General features: G+C 39.6%; 1 protein-coding gene across 4 annotated transcripts in view; it reads left to right on the forward strand.

Annotated features, from left to right (window-relative positions):
* MEGF10 (multiple EGF like domains 10) overlaps window positions 1-18,592 on the forward strand; it is a 218,576-nt gene that overhangs the window by 76,497 nt on the left and 123,487 nt on the right. For all 4 annotated transcript variants that reach the window (XM_047729949.1, XM_047729948.1, XM_047729950.1 and 1 more), the window contains 3 exons: window positions 6,838-6,969; window positions 14,401-14,502; window positions 16,229-16,329. In XM_047729949.1, coding sequence (XP_047585905.1) covers window positions 6,854-6,969; window positions 14,401-14,502; window positions 16,229-16,329 — 319 coding nt within the window. In that variant the 5' untranslated portion in view covers window positions 6,838-6,853. The remainder of the gene's footprint in view (window positions 1-6,837; window positions 6,970-14,400; window positions 14,503-16,228; window positions 16,330-18,592) is intronic.

The following is an 18,592-nucleotide window of genomic DNA, read 5'->3' on the forward strand; positions in this document are numbered from 1 at the left end:
AGGTGCAAGTCATGAAGTAGATACTCAGTGATTTCTAGTTCTTTTTCTTTTGAATGCTTCTGTTCATATTCGGCCTCTTTTATGAAACTTTCTTTCTCACATTGGTTTTTTTCCTCCTCTTAAAACCCTGGTCATCTGTTTCTATGTCAACTTGTTTGGCAAATAATAGCTTATTTAGAATTTTCGTTCCCTAGTTGATTTGGACCTGTTGAGGCTGAGACCATGCCTTTTAAGTCATCATGGTCCCCACAGTTGTTTGAGCTTCAATCCTTAGTGAGTATTGTGTGTGGAATTTTCCATTCCTGGGGGCGGGATTCATAGGGGTGTTTTGTAGTACAACCCAAAGTTGAGGACATGTGGGCGATCAGGGTGTCCCTTCAAATTACCCTTTAATGCCACCTAGATAATACGTGTGGAGTCGGCAGGTTAAGTCTATGAGACTGTACCTCTCTGTTCCCACAACAGCCTCTTCTGGGCTTAACTGTGCCGGCATCGTGCTGTATTGAAATGGTCTGTTTGTGGCCATTCTTCATGTGGCTGGTGAGCTTCCTAAGGGTGGCGCAGCGCCTGGCATCTTCGGGGTTTGTCTAGTTCTTGTTTGGTGTGAAGTATCTAGTGAATGCCAAAACTGGTGTGAAACACTCAACATCCTGCTAACGTTTAGGGATATATATACATATATATATGTATAAATATTTATATAAATGTTTATAATAAATAAAAAATTTATTAAATCCTATACTACAAACTTATAATGGTTTTATAAGCAACATATATACGTTTCTTATAATTTAAAATTATAAATTTAAATTATTGTAAATTTAATTATAATTAATTATGATTATATAAATATAAATATATAATATATAAATAAATAATATAATAAAATAAATAAATAAGTATAAATTAAATAAATAAATAAAAATAAATCAGTCAATAAATATATAGAATAATTATAAATTATTATAAATTTAAATTATTAAATTATAAATTATAAATAAAAAGTTATTAAATCCTATACTACAAACTTATAATGGTTTTATAAGCAACATACATATATACATACATATACATATATATATGTTGCTTATAAAACCATTATAAGTTTGTAGTATAGGAACATATATATTTGCATGTATATATATATGTAGTATATGTAGTATAAGTAGTATAAGTAGTATATATAAGTATATATAAGTATATAAGTATATATAAGTATATATATAAGTAGTATATATAACATATACGTAGTATAAGCAACATATATGTTGCTTATAAAACCATTATAAGTTTGTAGTATAGGATTTAATTTTTTTTGGTGTTAATAGCCACACTCATGTATCTTATATCCTTAGAGTCTTCTAAAGAATGCTGTGTGACCGCCCATATAAGATGACTCAATGTGCCTCAGAAGAATATCTGTGTTATGGTGTTTGATGTGAGCAAAATAACACAAGGTTTTACACACACACACAACATATATAGTACTTGCATTGCTTCAGATAGAGTTATGCTTGCTTAAAGTCATATGCTACTAGAGTAACTAGCTTTGGATGGTGAAAACAAAAGTCACAAAACAGTGCCTCCTGGATTCTTTTTATCTGCAAAGTAGTGTTTCTGTGGAAATTCTCATCTGGGGTTGTTTCAGGACAACCAGTAGCATTCTTCTTCTTTTTATTTTTTTAAGATTTTATTTATTTGACAGACAGAGATCACAAGTAGGCAGAGAAGCAGGCAGAGAAAAGGGGGTGGGGAAGCAGGCTCCCCGCTGAGCAGAGAGCCGGATGCTCCCATCCCAGGACCCTGAGATCATGACCTGAGCTGAAGGCAGAGGCTTAACCCACTGAGCTGCCCAGGCGACCCCTCCTTTTTTTAAAGTAAGTTCTACCGCCAATATGGAGCTTGAACTCAGGACCCTGAGATCAAAAGTGACATGAGTAAGCATTGACATATTTGATACCCCTGAGCTGGAGCTCTGATACTCTATTCACAGGCTTGAAGCTCCAGGAAGAACACAGCATGCTACCTTCTGCCCCACTTGGGTGGCCTTTCTGAGGAAAAGCTAGTATATTATTTATTGATAATGTGATGGGGTGATCAAGGGATGGGGGTTGTGGAAATGTGACTATTCTTAATCGTGAAATTTATTTTCGCTTAGAAAACTGTGAGATGATTTTAGGGAAATGAGTTTGAGAAAAAACTGGGTGAGGGCACCCAAGTTATTTCTATCAGTGCTCTTAATGATTCTAGGAAGGAAATAGATTTGAAAGGCAGAAAGGATTGTCTGGCATCATTTATATCTCTGTTGTTGCAAAAATAAATTAGCAAGTCAACGCCCCATTATTTATTTCTCCCTAATACACTGTTCAACTACTCCCTATCATCAGAACCCAGATTCATCCACTGTAAGGATTGTATTCAACCTGATTATTTATTGCGGTTTTTGTGAGACTAAGCAAAGCCTCCCTTCCTAGTAGACAGCAAGAGTTAATTCTACCTGCTGTGTTTCTTTTTTCTAATAGGAGCACTTTAGCAATGCTAATCAGTTGTACTGATTTTCTGTTTTGATTTTTCCATAATAATTAAGTGAATGATATGGAATGCAATCAAGTTTGGCACTAGGGGGTTCATGCAAATGACTTTTTTTTTTTTAACATTTTAAATTTTGTTAAATGGAACCATAACGAAAGTTATTTGAAGATGAAGACTGAGTGGGTGGGGGGTAGCAGAACTCTCCATTTAGAGTTTTGAATATTTTCCAAAAGTCTGTTTTAATGAAGCAAATCACCACTGTATTACTTTTTTTTCAATTGAAATAATTCTATTTTTTAAAGATTGTGTTTTGTTTTCATTTGTGCTCCAAAGTGGAAGATTATAGTGTAAGACAAGATGGCACAGCTTAAAAGAGAGAAATGGGGAGAAAAATGTGTCGAACTTTCTTGCTTCAGGGTAGATACAAAGGAAAAACGGTACATTCATTTTACTCAGTGAAACCTATAGAAGAAAACAAATAAAGCAGGGAAAGAGTATATGTAATGCCCCATACACTTCTTATTTGGGTTGTGTCTCTCAGTGCCTTTTATTCAACAAGACAGAACAAAAGGAAGGAGCATCTGGGTTTTTGAATATAGTGAAATGTTGTATTTTATAGACTTCTACAGCTCATTGACATGTCTGTGAATCCCTCCACAGTATATAACATTTGAATTATTTTCTCAACGGGTTTTAACCTGTTTATGTGAAGTTGCATGATCCCTGCATCTGTGTCTAGCAATTCTTTTTGCTTTTGATGTTTTATGCTCTAATGCAGATTATTCTAGAACTCAGTTAATTTTTTAATTTTCATTTGGAAAACCCTTTGGGAATGAGACCCACTGATGTATATATACATTTTTTTAAATGTCCTTATATTTTCCCTTCTGTAAACACCTCCAGCAACTTGGCAATGCAGTTAGGTTTTTTCTATGCCAAATTTCAAAAGCACAGGGGAGATGACCAAATTATGCTTTTTTTCCCCCTGCCATCCTCATAGAGAGGTTAAAGACTTCATAGAGCTTCACATCAAGTGCAAAGCAAGAAAGGCTTCAAAAAGATTAGCATTAACATTTTTACATTAAAGGAAAACACACAACCTTTTTTCTTTTTCTTGGCAGTTTGATTCATTGCTTGCAGCAATTTCTAACTTTACAGACTAAACATTTCTAATTGGAAAATGAATGGTTTGGGTCTAAGATGGTGACTCACGATATAAACTTTCCAATTTGGGGTAATTGTTGGTAAGTAGATGGCAGATTACTGCTGACGAGCTCTCGTTTTGTCTTTGAGGAGAAAATGAAAGTTAATATACATGTTTCACACTTCGCTGCAACAAAATGCTTATCCTAAGGTAGATAAAGCAATGAGACAGATATTTGCCATGCTTGTTTGTTACAACTAAGTATATTAGAGGTTTGCTTTTTTTGATGAATGAAGAAAATATTAGCGGTATATTACATGTCTTCAACTGTGAAATGGGGATCATAAAAACACCCTTTTCTTAGGTAAATGGCTGTGAGGGTTGGACAGATCATGCACATAAAATGTTCTGCTCTGGGCCTGGTCCCCAGCAATTGGTCAGGAAATTATTTCCCATCATCATCATCACTCTTGGTCACTCCTGTTAAGTGGAAAAACTTCTTTGGTTTTATAATGTTGAGTTTCAGCTTTTACAACTTCATGACAAACACCAATAATTTGAATTACTTTTTAAGCCCTATTTTGGCCTCCCACTTATGCTTTTTATGTTAGAATATATTTTGTGATGATGGAAACTCCCCTTTTTAAAGATTTCACAACCTCTCATAGTGGCTTGCAGTATCTTTTCATTGTTCTACACATTCATGATATTATTTCCTTATTCTAAAGCAAATGTTGTCTTTAGTTTTAGCCTTTGTGCAGTTAGAGACAGGTGACTTGTCATGATATACTTGATATACTTATCCTTATAAACAGCCATGATTCCAAAGGATTGAGTACTTCTTCACGTGATCCAATGTCTTGAATTTGAAGGATAAACTATTTCCTAAGGTTAGGTTTTTGCTGGTCTTGTCATTTATTGTTCGTTTGAAGATAAACTTAACCCCCTCTTTTTAAAGTGATCTCTATACTCAGGGTGGGGTTTGAACTCATGAGCCCAAGATCAGGAGGCCCACACTCTGCGGTGCCTGGGTGGCTCAGTCAGTTAAGCGTCTGACTCTTGGTTTCAGCTCAGCTCTTGACCTCAAGGTCCTGAGTTTGAGTCCTGAGGAGTCTCCATGCTCAGTGGGGAGTCTGCTTGAGATTCTCTCCCTCTGCAACTTCCCTGACTCATGAGCAAGAGCTCTCATGCACATGTGCGTTCTCTTTTTCTCAAATAAATCTTTTTTTTTTTTTTTTTTTAATAGGAGTCCCATGCTCCACGAACTGAAATAGCCAGGCATCTGAATAAACTTATCTTTTTAAACTACAAGGTCATTATTGAATAAATTTTGCTCCCATTTGGTTCCTCCCCTTGTGGTATAAAAAGTTAGTGTAGCTTCTCAAAATGCCAGCTCTCATCTGGAAAATAACTGCTTCGGTCACATAATCTGACCTATTGTTACTGGTTTTCCTAGTTTACCAATAGGCAAGTTAATACTTGTTCTCTTTTTAAGTAGTAAATGGATCAGCTATTTATATTTCCATGTCCATTTTTACAATGATTACATAAAGTCATTTTATTTAAGTGTGGCAATTAGGCATTTCCTTCTGACTAAATGGTAAGTTCCTGGAGGTGAGGAGATGGGTGTGAGTTTTAGGCGCAGGCTATGCCTGCTGTGACACACCCGAGGTGGTGAGTCCTGGCACATAGTAGGTATTCAGTAAACGCCGCAGATGACTTCATGTGAGTATCTCCTGGGAATCTCAAACTTGTATCTAAAACGGAACTAAAGCTTCTTCCTCCCAGAAGGGGAGGGTGTCTGTGCTTCTCATCTTAGTGAAGGGCACAACACTCCATCCATGGGGCTCTTCCAGCAAACACTCTCCTCTCTTACTCCCATATTCAGTCACCAAGTTCTACTGATTCCAAGTCCGAAAAGTCTCTCAGATTTGCTCAATTCCTTGCAGCGTCTGCGTTATCCCCCAGTGAAGTTCATGAACTTGGTAATGGTGTACAAAACCTTTGTGATATGCCCGTCTCTTTCTCAGCTGAATTAATTTGGGCTCCCAGAAGTGTGCTTGACCCTGCCTCCCCTCTGATTCCTTCTTCATGGAACATTCTCCTTCATCTTGTGTCTCCTTTGTGGGTCTCTTTGGCAAAAATGCTGCTGTTTGTTTTTCCATTGTGTTCCTTCTTCCTCTCAAGAACACCAGGTTGGTTGGGGGCACCTGGGTGGCTCAGTGGGTTAAGCCTCTGCCTTCAGCTCAGGTCATGATCTCAGGATCCTGAGATCGAGCCCCACATCAGGCTCTCTGCTTAGCAGGGAGCCTGCTTCCTCCTCTCTCTCTGCCTGCCTCTCTGCCTACTTGTGATATCTCTCTCTCTGTCAAACAAATAAATAAAATTAAAAAAAAAAAAAAGAACACCAGGTTGGTTTTCTCTAACACAGACCTCTAAACAGACTTACACATTTTTCTGTACACCTGCAAACAAACTTCTGGTTCTGGTTTAGCTGGTTTTGTTTCTGTTGAGCAGATGGGGAATTGGAAGCACTAAATGTAAGAAATGAACATCGTGATTATGAAATTATACACATCTTAATGGCCAGGGGCAGGAACCGTATCTGTATTTGATGACCAGTTTTTGCACGGTGCCTAGGATAGAGCAGACCTAGAAGACGTTCAGTGCTCAGGGAATGGATTATTGAATGAATCTCAGTTTGAGCCTGAGGTGCCTCTCTCTTGAGTCAATGGAGCTTCTGTTTCATCCTTTACCCTCCAGGACAAATGAGGCCAGATTCCTCTATGAGCCCTCTTCTTCCAGAAGGGAAATATGCCTGGTGAGAGAGTGTGGAAGCCTGTGTTGTTCCGAATTGTTTGGGAAGATTCCTTTAATGTTGGTTGGCATGGATGAGAAGGGCTTTTGTTGTGGTGGCAATTAATGATGATTTGCACATTTTTGTAATTTACAAAATGGTGACCACCCTGAACAGCACAAGAAATACCTCTCTCTTGGACCATGAAATCTGGTGACCCTTCTATTTAAACACATGGCTTGTGATGTGTGGTTCAGCCTTAGTGACAAACCGGTTCTGAATGGTTGTTGTACTGAAAAGAATTCTGTTTGGGTCATTTTCATGCTTCTCTAATTTGGATTTTTGTTTTCTTGTTTTCTTATAGGTTTTTCTTCCCCAAAATGGTTATTTCTTTGAACCCATGCCTGAGCTTTATCTGTTTCTCGTTATGCCTCTGGAGCAGGACAGCATCATCACTGAATCTTGAAGACCCTAATGTGTGCAGCCACTGGGAAAGGTAATCATTTTGAAAGTAGTCTGAGAAATAATTTCTGATTATTTTTATATATTGGCATTATCAACCTGATATATAAAATAGACTTGGAGAAGAGATTATAAAATTACTTTTATGTAAATACCAATAGTTATAATAATAAATTAGTATTATTCACCTCGGTCTTATGGCATATAAAGTGAAAAAATTTTGATCTATTGTTTCTAACACAGGAGTAGTTGTAGCATGCAGGGAAAATATTACTAGCTCCATTCACATGATCTCCCAAACATCTCCCTGCTCTCAGTCTATTTTGCAATAATCTGGGGGAGCTGGAATTATGCATGGGAATCAATAGTTGAGTGGTGAAGGACAATATGAAATTATGTACTGAAGGGTGGCCATGTGTAGTGCAAAAAGTTTGGGCTGTATGTGGCCTGAAAAGGGCGACATGATTTCTGGAGGCACAGGAGTCACTACTGCATGGATGTAGTGTTGGCTAAGATGCTCTCAGAGACCTGAATAAGACGGAGTGGATAGCAGTGATTGAGTGGAGTTCTAGGAATGGAAGGTGGCTTGAAGCCAGTGCGGTGCAGACTAACGAGGGTCTTGAGCAACAGATCTAGAGTCAGCACAGTACTGCAGGAAGGCAAAGTAGACTAGATTACATCAAAGCAGATGATGTCCTATGCAGATGAAGGCAATGTGCAGTGGGAGAAGCAGAGGCAGGACAACACAATAGGTCATTGTCAGAGAGCTTAGAGTCCTTTTTTGGAACACAAAAATAGGACAAACCATATAGCGCTACTGCAGTATAGTCAAGTGTAGTCTATACTGCTCCACTGTGCTACTTGCATTTCTCCTGAAGCATCGTTAGCCACAGGTCACCTTGCAAATGTCAGTTTTCCAGAGAGAAGGCGGTACCCTTCTAGTCTGCTCGAGCACTCCAGAGTTATAGGTAGTTTTGATAGCTGTATGCGCCATTTCATCAAACTCTCTGTCTCTTTCCCCTGTTCTCCTCAGCACCATGGGGAGCACAACACAGGGGACACATTCCTGTCACTGTCATCAGCACAGGTCAAAATGAGCACACCCAGAGCCTTTCAGGCCCAGCAGCTATGTTATTGTAGGGACACCCTGGTCCCTCACTCACAGCATTATTTTTTTCAGTGACGGCTTCCCCATGTCTAGGCACAGGCTTACAATCACGGTAACAGAATCCCACTTCTCTGATCCATTCATGGAGTTACCTATCATTAGGAAACTTTAAGCTGTAGAGGAAATATGTACATGTAATCAAGATCTATGTATCTCTGGTATTAACTGTATTATATAGAATCAAAGGGGAAGGACCTCTTATTAATTATCTTTACAGTCATCACAGCACCTCCCATAGACATTTCAGCTACCAAGTGCATAATAAATATCCATTGAAGCAATTAAAAATGAATCAGTGAATATAAGGATGGATACCTATCACATTTCAAAAAGGGAGAGGTCATTGGTGGTAGAACTTCAGGGAGGATGAGCCCTTTGGAATAAAAGGAAATAATCACATTCGGAAGATACTGGGATATAAGAATCAACACATCATGTTCACACGTGGATTGTAGGATGGGTAGGAGTCAGTAGAGGTGAGATTTAGAACCTGCTCTGTGGGGCGGCTGGGTGGCTCTGTGGGTTAAAGCCTCTGCCTTTGGCTCAGATCATGATCCCACAGTCCTGGGATTGAGCCCAGCAGCCAGCAGGCTCTCTACTCCGTGAGGAGCCTGCTTCCTCCTCTCTTTCTGCCTGCCTCTCTGCCTACTTGTGATCTCTGTCAAATAAATAAATAAAATCTTAAAAAAAAAAAAAAAAGAACCTGCTCTGTGAAAGCCTGGAGGTGTCATTGCACATACGAAAAAGAAAAGGAAGAGTACTGATTTGAGAGGGAAGAGATGAGTACAGGTGCCTTGTCATGTTCCTAAGATCGCTTTGAGAAATGGGCCTGGTAGTGTTTTGGAGCACAGAATCGGGAGTCTCCAGCACGATGAGATGTAAGCAGGTGAACTCTCTGAGGAAAAGGCTAGAAAGAGAAAAGAAGCCAGGCTTCCCGTAACCCAGCACCCACTCATACATCCACATTTCATCCTGATTCCTTCCTCATTATTCAACAAAACTTGGCAACACATAATTGCATGTTTTGTTCACTAGGGATAATTTCCAGGGTCTAAAACCCTGCCTTTCTTAGGGCATGTGCTGGATAAATAACTGTTGGTTGAGCCCACTCACTTTTTTTTTTTTTTAATTTTTATTTTTTATAAACATATAATGTATTTTTATCCCCAGGGGTCCACTCACCTTTTGACAGGCAATGAAATGGCTAAATATGGACGCCAGTGGGGGAACGGGGTGGGAGGGGATGGACAAGGGAACAGTAGTCTCTAAACCTCATGCATTTCCACTGTGGCAGAAGTGATTAGAGTGACCTCTAAAACACTTACTAATGAGGAGGGAAAATGAGGGTGAAAGAGTTACGGACATGATGGAGATTTTTTTCTCCTGACTGTATTTTTTTTCTATGACTTTCTAGAAAGAAGGATTGACAGCCATACTTTTCTAATTGATACATTTCCTATTTAACACTAGGTAATTATTCTTCGAAGAAAGGTAAAAGAAAGTGTGATGGTCGTGATAAGAATGGAGAAAGGAGTATAAATTAAAATGATCAACCAAGAGTGCAGGTGACAAGTTCTGTATTTTCAAAACCTGAAATGGGGCTTGAATGGAAATGGGGAGAAGAGGATGAAGGTCAAGGACAGAATTCTTGGTGGTAGTGTGGAGTAGGGTTCATTGATGCTTACCTTATCTAAACCCAACCTGGATCAAATGGACTCAGCCAGAGCCTTGCTTCTCACAGTGTGGTCTGTGGGGCTCTGACTTGAGCCCTACCTGGGTGCCCGTCAGAAATGCAGACTCTCAGGCCCTGCCCCAGGCCTGCTGAATCATTTATTTTCAAATAAAAGTAGGCCTCATTTTAATGTAGCAATTGTGGTTCTTAGAAGTCATACAGAAAATGAAATTAAGGAAAATGAAATCACTTAAAATACACAAGGGGTGCTTGTTATTAAAGGAATCCCATGCAGCAGCCTTTCAGAAACTGATAATTCCATGAATTATCTGTTCCTTCTCCACATCCCCTTTCCCTGGTCTGTGAGTTTACGTGTCGGCATCTACTGGGGTTTCTACTAAAGAAGGCACAAGAGAAGAGAAGCCATTCTTGGCCCATCCCCATGGGAGGTGGCACACAGAAGTGGTAATAATTGAAGCAGCAAGTCCTGAAACGAGCAGAGATAAGGAATGATGATTATTACCATATCTGATTAAAGTAACAAGATCATTTTGGCAGATAGAATGTAATTAAACACTTTGGAATGTGGCCAAGCGATGATGGCTTCTCCCCGCCCTCCCTCTCCTCCCCCCCCCCCGCCCCCTTCTTTGACCTTAAATTAAATCTTGCTGGGGTTTCTCCCTGGATGATATTTAATAGGTTAAAGTCCCGGTGATGATATGTTTTCAGTGTCTTTGAGAAGATTAAGCACACAAGCAGGAGGTGAAGAGTTACACATCTCTGTGGTGAAAATAGTGTAGAATTGAGATCAGATTCCCTTTATACCAGTTTGGCACCCGTTGTCTGCTTCAGAAGCTTCAGATGTTCTGATGACATCTGAGAGGTGGCATGGGTCAGGGTGGTGTCTGGGGGACCCGGTATTAGTGCTGGCTCTAGGCTGACTGCTAGCACAGGGAGCTCAGGGTTGCTCATTTGTGATAAAAACAGGATTGGACTAGACAGTCAAGAAGGCTCCTTCCTGCTCTGACTTGAGAGCAGCTGATGAGGAACACAGAGGTGTGGACGGTTAGCAGAGGGAGGTACTGATTATGTTCAAACAGCAGCTTGGAAGCAGTGATAAAGACCCAGAGGAGGCTGGCCGGCCCTCAGAGATCTTTTCCTTCATAATGCAAGCACACAGCCTCCACAAAGTAGCCCCTTGAAAAGTGGCATGTTAATTCTTCAGCCCTAGGTGGGTTGAGCAAATCAGGTATAGTCAGTTACAGAGTATTTGGCAGTCATAATTTGAAGAATATTCACTATTTACTAACCTGCTTAGGATACACTCAAGTTTAAAAGTAATTTTCAGAATTATGTGCATAGTGTGATTATATTATGATAAAAGCCGAAAAACTAAACCAACACAAAAAGCTAAAAAAACCCTAGGGACTATAAAAAAGCCAGGAAAATGCTGTTGGTGGTTATTTAAGAGTCAGAGAATTCTCTGTCTCCTAAAAATATTGTTTTCCAAATTCTGTAGTGTGATTAGAATACCATTAAAAATGGCAGGTGGGGGTGGGGGAGAGCAAGATTGTATGGAAAAGAAAAAGAACGTATAAAAACCAACAGGAAGGAAATTTGGTGTGAAAAGCCTAAAAGCCTTAAAGCCCTTCTCCCATAGACTTCACCAGAAGCCTGTTTGTGATCAATGTGCAAATTAGTTTTCAATCCCTTCTGTATCAGAGGAGTCAAGCTGGAAAAGAAATGCACAAAGCATAGTGCATTTTGTCTTTCTGTTTATGTATTTCTCTATCAGAGCCCTGTTGTGTTATTTCTAGTATTATGGGCTGGCCCCTCTTGAGAGCTCTTTGAGGGTGGGAATTGCAGAGATGTTCAAATAACTGTTTGTTGAATTGGAATCCTAAATTGTTTGATGACCCTTTTCTAGAGAAGAGTTTTTTTCCTGTCCTAAAACCAGAGAAGCTTCCCTCAGATGTGTGCTATTAGTGAGCGGCAAGTGGCTAGAGAAAAAAAAAAAAATGATATATTTCAGCATCTCCTCTCTTTTAAGCAATCCTCCAGACCGCTAGAAATTAGTGAAAGCTTTTGTCGTGTTTGCCTGTGGAATCCGTTTGCCTATGGAATCCATTCTTCTTCCACATTAAATAGGATGTGTTTGGCCAGGACCTCTTTGTTGATTATCACTTCTGCTCACCAAGGCAGACAGAACTTAACCATCATAACATGGCCTTTGAATTTTATGGGAATAATGCATCAAGTTTAGTTCTAACAAACCAATTTAGTTCTGTTTAATTAGTGCTGTAGAGCCTGGTAGAATATTTTTGTCACCCAATCGGCCTGGATTGAGGGTGGTTTCTTTTTTACTCCCCTAGCATGTGTGGACCGTAGCTGCTTTGTTCATGGATAATACAGGACTATACCTATATGCAGAGAACATTCATTCACTTTGTTCTGCACTGAAAACGGAATGGAGTAATAATGCTCTAGGCCTCGAGATTCAGTTATTTACAAGCAGCTGGATAGGCAGGGAAAAAATTGGTGAGAAATTCTTAGAATTTGCATTAACCTGAACCTCAGAACCCTACTAGAGGTCAGAAGACGTTGTGGTCCATATATACAATGGAATATTACACAATCATCAGAAAGGATGAATACCCAACTTTTGCATCAACATGAATGGGACTGGAGGAGATTATGCTGAGTGAAATAAGTCAAGCAGAGAAAGTCAATTATCCTATGGTTTCACTTACTTGTAGAACATAAGGAATGACATGGAGGACATAAGTAGAAGGAAAGGAAAAGTGAAGAGGGGAAAATTGGAGGGGTAGATGAACCATGAGAAACTGGACTCCGAGAAACAAACTGAGGGTTTTGGATGGGAAGGGGGTGGGTATTAAGGCAGGCACATGGGTGTTATACACAAACGATGACTCATGGGAGCACTACATCAAAAACTAATGATATACTGTATGGTGACTACTATAACATAAAAAAATACCTTCTTGTGATAATTCATCCCAAGAACCTTTATATTTTAATAGAGGCCTCTTTTCCCCTAAAGGGGTTGTATCACAGACATGGGCGTTTGCATCCCATACACTCATTGGAACATGCTCTTGGGGTAGCCTCAGGTGGCATACAAGAGAAAAGGAAATAGTCACCTAAAATGTATGTAAGAAATTCAGAATGCCAAGTAGGAAGGGATCTTCAAGACCATCTGTGATTCTCTGGTTTTAAAGTGTGATACTCAAAACCCAGGGAATAAAATTATCTGCTGATGGCAGTCTAGTTTCTCCACACCCGATGAGGATAACCCTGTCTTCTGCTAATCCGGTGATCTTTTCAATAGGGCCTGTTGCATCTGCGTGAGATTTGTGGAGCATCCCGAAATTAACCTACACATCAAGTTGCGATGATCCAAAGAATGAAATACACAAAAGTGTGAACAGTATGATTATTTTATGGATTACCTATTGAAGCCTAAGTGCAGAATAGCAAATAGAGGCCACCTAGAGAAAGAAATCCCCCTGTGGGGGAGCCCAGAACCACTTAGCTTTTCAAATGAGAAGGTTGTACTGTGTGTCTAACCTGAATTCTTCATGCTGATGTTTCAGCCGCATTCCTTCTGTACATTCTCTAGTCGATAGCTCCTAGTAATGAAGTTGGTCTATTGATTTGCTGCAAGTGAGTCCTTTATTGTGGCCCATTCCGTTTGCTAGTGTGAATTAAAGATTTTAGTGAAAATCTTTGAGACTGTTCAAGAGAAGAGGATTAACTTATTCCACCAAGAGGATTCTCCAGGTTTTCCTGTAGGCAGGAACTCTAAGCCCTTGAGCCTGTAATGGACTGCTTTAAAATAAAGAACTATGACATTGAACACTGAATGCTCTTTATGTTTTATGGATGTTTTCCACCTACATTCTCAGGACCTTAAGATTGCATGTTTTTACTTTAACAAGAAGTTGTTAGTGAAAATGTATTCGAAACCAGGCTAAGTAGCAGCAGGCCGTGGATATGTATATTTCAGGCTAATTGTTTCAGTGATATGTTTAGAGACTTTGTAGTTTTTACTTAAAGGTTGCATATATTTTCCCAGTGCCTGAGAAGTAGGGCAGGCACACAAAACCAGATTAATTCAAGTTCCAACCTGAGAAATATGTTCTTTCTGGTTTTCCGGAATCAGTACCAAAATGTATCGCTATGAATATTCACATGGTCTCCATGCTTATTATTTGCATGCAGACTTAGATGGAAAACTTCCTTTGAAAGGTCTGGATTAACCCTGCATGTCTGGGATGAGGGGATGGAATTAAATACAGAACACTATGTGGCAATCATGTCTGTAATCATGTCTGTAAATCATGTAGGATTATCAGAGTTTATGGTGAATGGGAAAGAGAATTCCTTTTATGAAATTTAGAACATGAACTCTTGTCTTTTGAATGTATCATTAATATCAGTCCTTTCAGTGCTCTGGTTCAAATGGACACCTGGAAACATTCTTTATTAAAAGTCGGCGTGGAGTCACAAGTGAAGATAATTTAGCCTCTGATTTTTTTTTATACGTAGTATATCATGAATGTAAAAATAAGAAATATTGATTCCTTATCTTTCTTCTTTTTCAGCTACTCAGTGACTGTGCAAGAGTCCTACCCACATCCCTTTGATCAGATCTACTACACTAGCTGCACTGACATTCTGAACTGGTTTAAATGCACACGGCACAGGTAATCGAAGCTCAGGTGTATTTATGAGTTTGGCTAACTGGGAAGGACTGTAGTGCGGAAAATTAAATATTTGATACGATGTGTCCATTTGTCTCATGAATAGTTATTGAGTGCTTGCTATTATCCTAGCCTTGTTCCAAACCATAGGAGTTATATAGAAAAAGCAAAACTGATTCTGTGCCCTTGAGGAGCTTACAGAGACAGTGTCTACTAGTTACCATCCTTTGGTTAGCAAGAATTCATGCAGCTTTTGTGTGGTGCATAAATGGGGGAGACCCTCTTGAATATGGACATCACTAGGTACCAAGACACTCATATTCCAGCATATGTGTCTACTTGATTATCTGACTCAGTTTAGACTAACTTAATTGTTTTTTAAGAGAGAGAGAGAGAGTGCATGCACATACATGCACTGGGGGGTTGGGGGGAGAGGCAGAGGGAGAGAGAAAATCTTAAGCAGAATCCACACCAGCACGGACCCTGATGAGGGGCTCGATCCGAGCTGAAATCAAGTGTCAGATGCTCAACCACTGAGTGACCCAGTTGTCCTTAGACCAACTTAAATTTGACCTCAATGTAAGGCACATAATTTTTTTCTATAAATGTGAAAACAGAAAAGGAAAACATCTTAAGTATTAACGTTACTATGGAAGGGAACTGTGATACCTTACTTTTATTTGTAAAATGCTTACAGTGGAGTGAGTCATGGGTCTAAATATGACACCTGTTGATTTATGCTGCATTATACATTAGGCTCAATATTATTTCTTCAGACATTCCTTATCCACTTTATCTAAACAAGTATTTCCTTCCTGCCCACTCTCTTCCCTTACTCAGGCCTTATTTTTCATCACACCACATAATCATTACCAGTCATTGCATGACATATTTATTTGTTTAATATGGATCTTACTGTAGGTCTATCTTCCCCAGTAGAATATAAGTTCCTTGAGGGCAAGGCTTTATATTGTTGCTCATCATGAGTTATTTCACCAGTGCCTAGAGTAGTGCCTGGAATAGAGTAAGTGCTCAGTAAACATGTGTTGTATAGATAAATCAGTGAATGAATGAAGCTTTAATTAAATGAGGGTCATTTGTCTATAACCTTCTGTTTTATAGTGGGATGAGACTGCATTGTTATAGATTTTTTCAGGGAATTCTCTGAATTCTTCCTTTAAAACATATGTAAGTAAAGGATAATTAGATCAGTGTCATATCTGAAATTATTTTAAAAAATTTTATTTATTTGAGAAAGAGAATGAGAGCATGAGCAGGGGCAAGGGGTGGGGCAGAGGGAGAAGTAGGCTCCCTGCTGAGCAAGGAGCCCTGCATGTGGCTCGATCCCAGGGCCCTGGGATCATGACCTGAGCCGGAGTCAGACACTTAACCGACTGGCCACCCATGTCCCCATCATATCTGAAATTAATCAATACTTTCCAAGTTATCTCAAGATAAGTAAAAAAGAAAGTCATGAAACTTCTGATCCCTTGAAACAAAGTATAGGTTGACTAAAATGGGCAATTTTAATAAATTCTTAAACAAAAAGATAAGAGGATAATATTGGTCAAGACATGTAGTACATGTTCCTTCTTACCTATTTTAGAATACTTCACTTTTCATACCTTTATTATATTTAATAGCTCTTCTGTATCAAAATATAAATTCCTTATTCCTAATCAAATTGCCGGTCAAAAAAAGTAACAATGTGATTTTTCCTTCCATGCAGAATCAGTTATCGGACAGCCTATCGGCATGGGGAGAAGACTATGTATAGGCGCAAATCCCAGTGTTGTCCTGGATTTTATGAAAGCAGGGAAATGTGTGTCCGTAAGTAAGACCTTTATCCCCTTGTGGGCAGCTTGTGTTTCCCAGTGCTGGTGTGCACTTGTGAATGGCAGCCGCGAGGGAGGCCCGGGGAGGTGGGGCAGCTTGGACCATTCCCTGTCGCCCTTGGCTGCTGCTTTCCTGGTCTATGGAATGAGGGAAGCATTGCTTTGTCCCTCTGTCCTATCAAAAATCTCCACATGAGTGTCACTTGAGGAGAAAACAGATGTTATAGAAGGATGATTTAGGGCCGGATGTCTCAGTGTTAATTACAGTTTTGCAATAAATGTCTCTTTGGAAACTGGTCAAGGAGTCACTAGACTCAGGTCACAGAAGAGAACAGAGGCAGGACTTCCTCGCAGCAGCTGACCGGAGTCCCGAGGCAGCTTCTGAGAGGCCACTGTGTTCTTTTCTGGTACACAGAATGATGAAGCTTACAAAAAGCAGAGGAGCTTTCACACTAAGAAACAGCTCTAAGTCTGGGTCACAAAGTAGACCTTCTTCTATGTCATTTTCTGTCTCCCCTCCCCATCTCACCAGTTCATTCTGAAATGTTTCAGGGGAAGTTGCAGATTTTATGATGCACTTTAGAAGACTGTGGAATTTCATGTGCAATTAAGTTTGCAACTAAGGTTTCTTTCCACTGTGTTTAGGATGTAGAGAAGAGAGATCAATAGAAAGGGGTATATTCAAATATTTTGGCTCCACACACAGCTAGAGGGGCAATATTGCTTTCTGAGCTGAGGCACTGGTGTTGAGTAGCATCGAGAGAGACAAGGTTCTGCTCTAAACTGAAGATATTAGGAATGGTTGGACACATCCTGGCTTAAAAGAGCCGGGTAAAGTAGCACTGGGTGACTTTGGAGAAGCCCTTTATACCTCTTTGATGCTCCTTTGATCTCAAGTGCAGAGAGGACTTAAATGGATAGTATATGTGTCCTCTTTCTTCCAATGACTGGATTCTATTCTTTTTTTTTTTTTAAGATTTTATTTATGTATTTTAGAGAGAGAGAGAGAACAGGGGGAAGGGGCAGAGGGAGAGAGAATCCACAAGCAGACACCCTGCTGAGCATACCGCCTAATGCAGGACTTGACTCCAGTCCCAGGACCCTGAGTTGATGACCCAGGCTGAATTCAAGAGTTGGCCACTTAACTGACTGAGCCACCCAGGTGCCCCTGGATTCTTTTTTTTTAATAAATTTTATAGGAATTTTATAGGAATGGGTGCAGTTCCTCAACTTTGATATAGAGCCGGGGCTCTATGTCATAATAAATGTTCATTGAAAAAATTAGAAAATGTAACAAGAGAAAACGAAAGAAAAGAAAAAGAAAAGAAAGGAAAGGAGAAAAGAAAAGAAAGGGGAAAAAGAGAAGAAAAAAAAAATACAGTGTGAATATCTTTCTTGATCAGTAAATGTACTTCTGTAACATATTGCAAATGTCAGTGTGTTACTGAATTATAGATTGTTAGCAAATTTCAGCTGTTGAATATTTATGTGATTTCCATGTTTTACCTATTATGAACTGCTGTAGAAGACATCATTGTAGTTAAATCTTTGTTCATCCCCTTAATGAATAGGTAAGGATAAATTCCTAGAAGTAAAATTGCTGGGTCAGAGGTATACATGTATTTTTCAGATGTTTGGTGTGTTTCCACTTTATGTGGGATTGCTTTTTGCTTATCCCTGTGCCAATTTTCCCTTTACTACTATTTTCTTAATTTGCATGTCTTTGATTAATAAGGATGCCAAATAAGAAAAATTACATGTTTATAATCAAACATCTTGGAGGATAATCACTAACTGATCTCTGTGGCCCAGGCTGATGGGAATTTTCCAAGGAAAGCCCTGAGTGCACACAGGGGCACCGGGGTGGGGGTGTACCTCAGCTGTCTCTGGCAGCCACTTTACCCAGAAGCTTCAGGGTAGCATTATCTTGGTGCCCATGCTGGGGCTCAAACTTAAAAGAACAGTGGTCAGTACAGTAAAGGAGTGGTTCTATCTCCCAAGGTTCATTTCTCTTACCCATTTGCCAGAAGTTGCATATAAAGTCAAGAAGTGACACAGAGCCTGGAGGGCTACCTTCTGGTCATACCTGCTTTCCTTGAAGGCTCGTACATGGGAAGCTAGATTTTACTGGCAAGCTGGTGTGAGACCGTGGATCCAAGCAGGGTCGGTCAGTGTTTAGAGCCTCATGGTTCATGCCTTCCAGAACCCAGCACCTCTGTCATTTCGTTCAGTACTGCATCCCATCTCAGGAAGCTGGG

This window comes from Lutra lutra, chromosome 5 (genome assembly GCF_902655055.1).
Source record: "Lutra lutra chromosome 5, mLutLut1.2, whole genome shotgun sequence".
Lineage (NCBI taxonomy): Eukaryota > Metazoa > Chordata > Mammalia > Carnivora > Mustelidae > Lutra > Lutra lutra.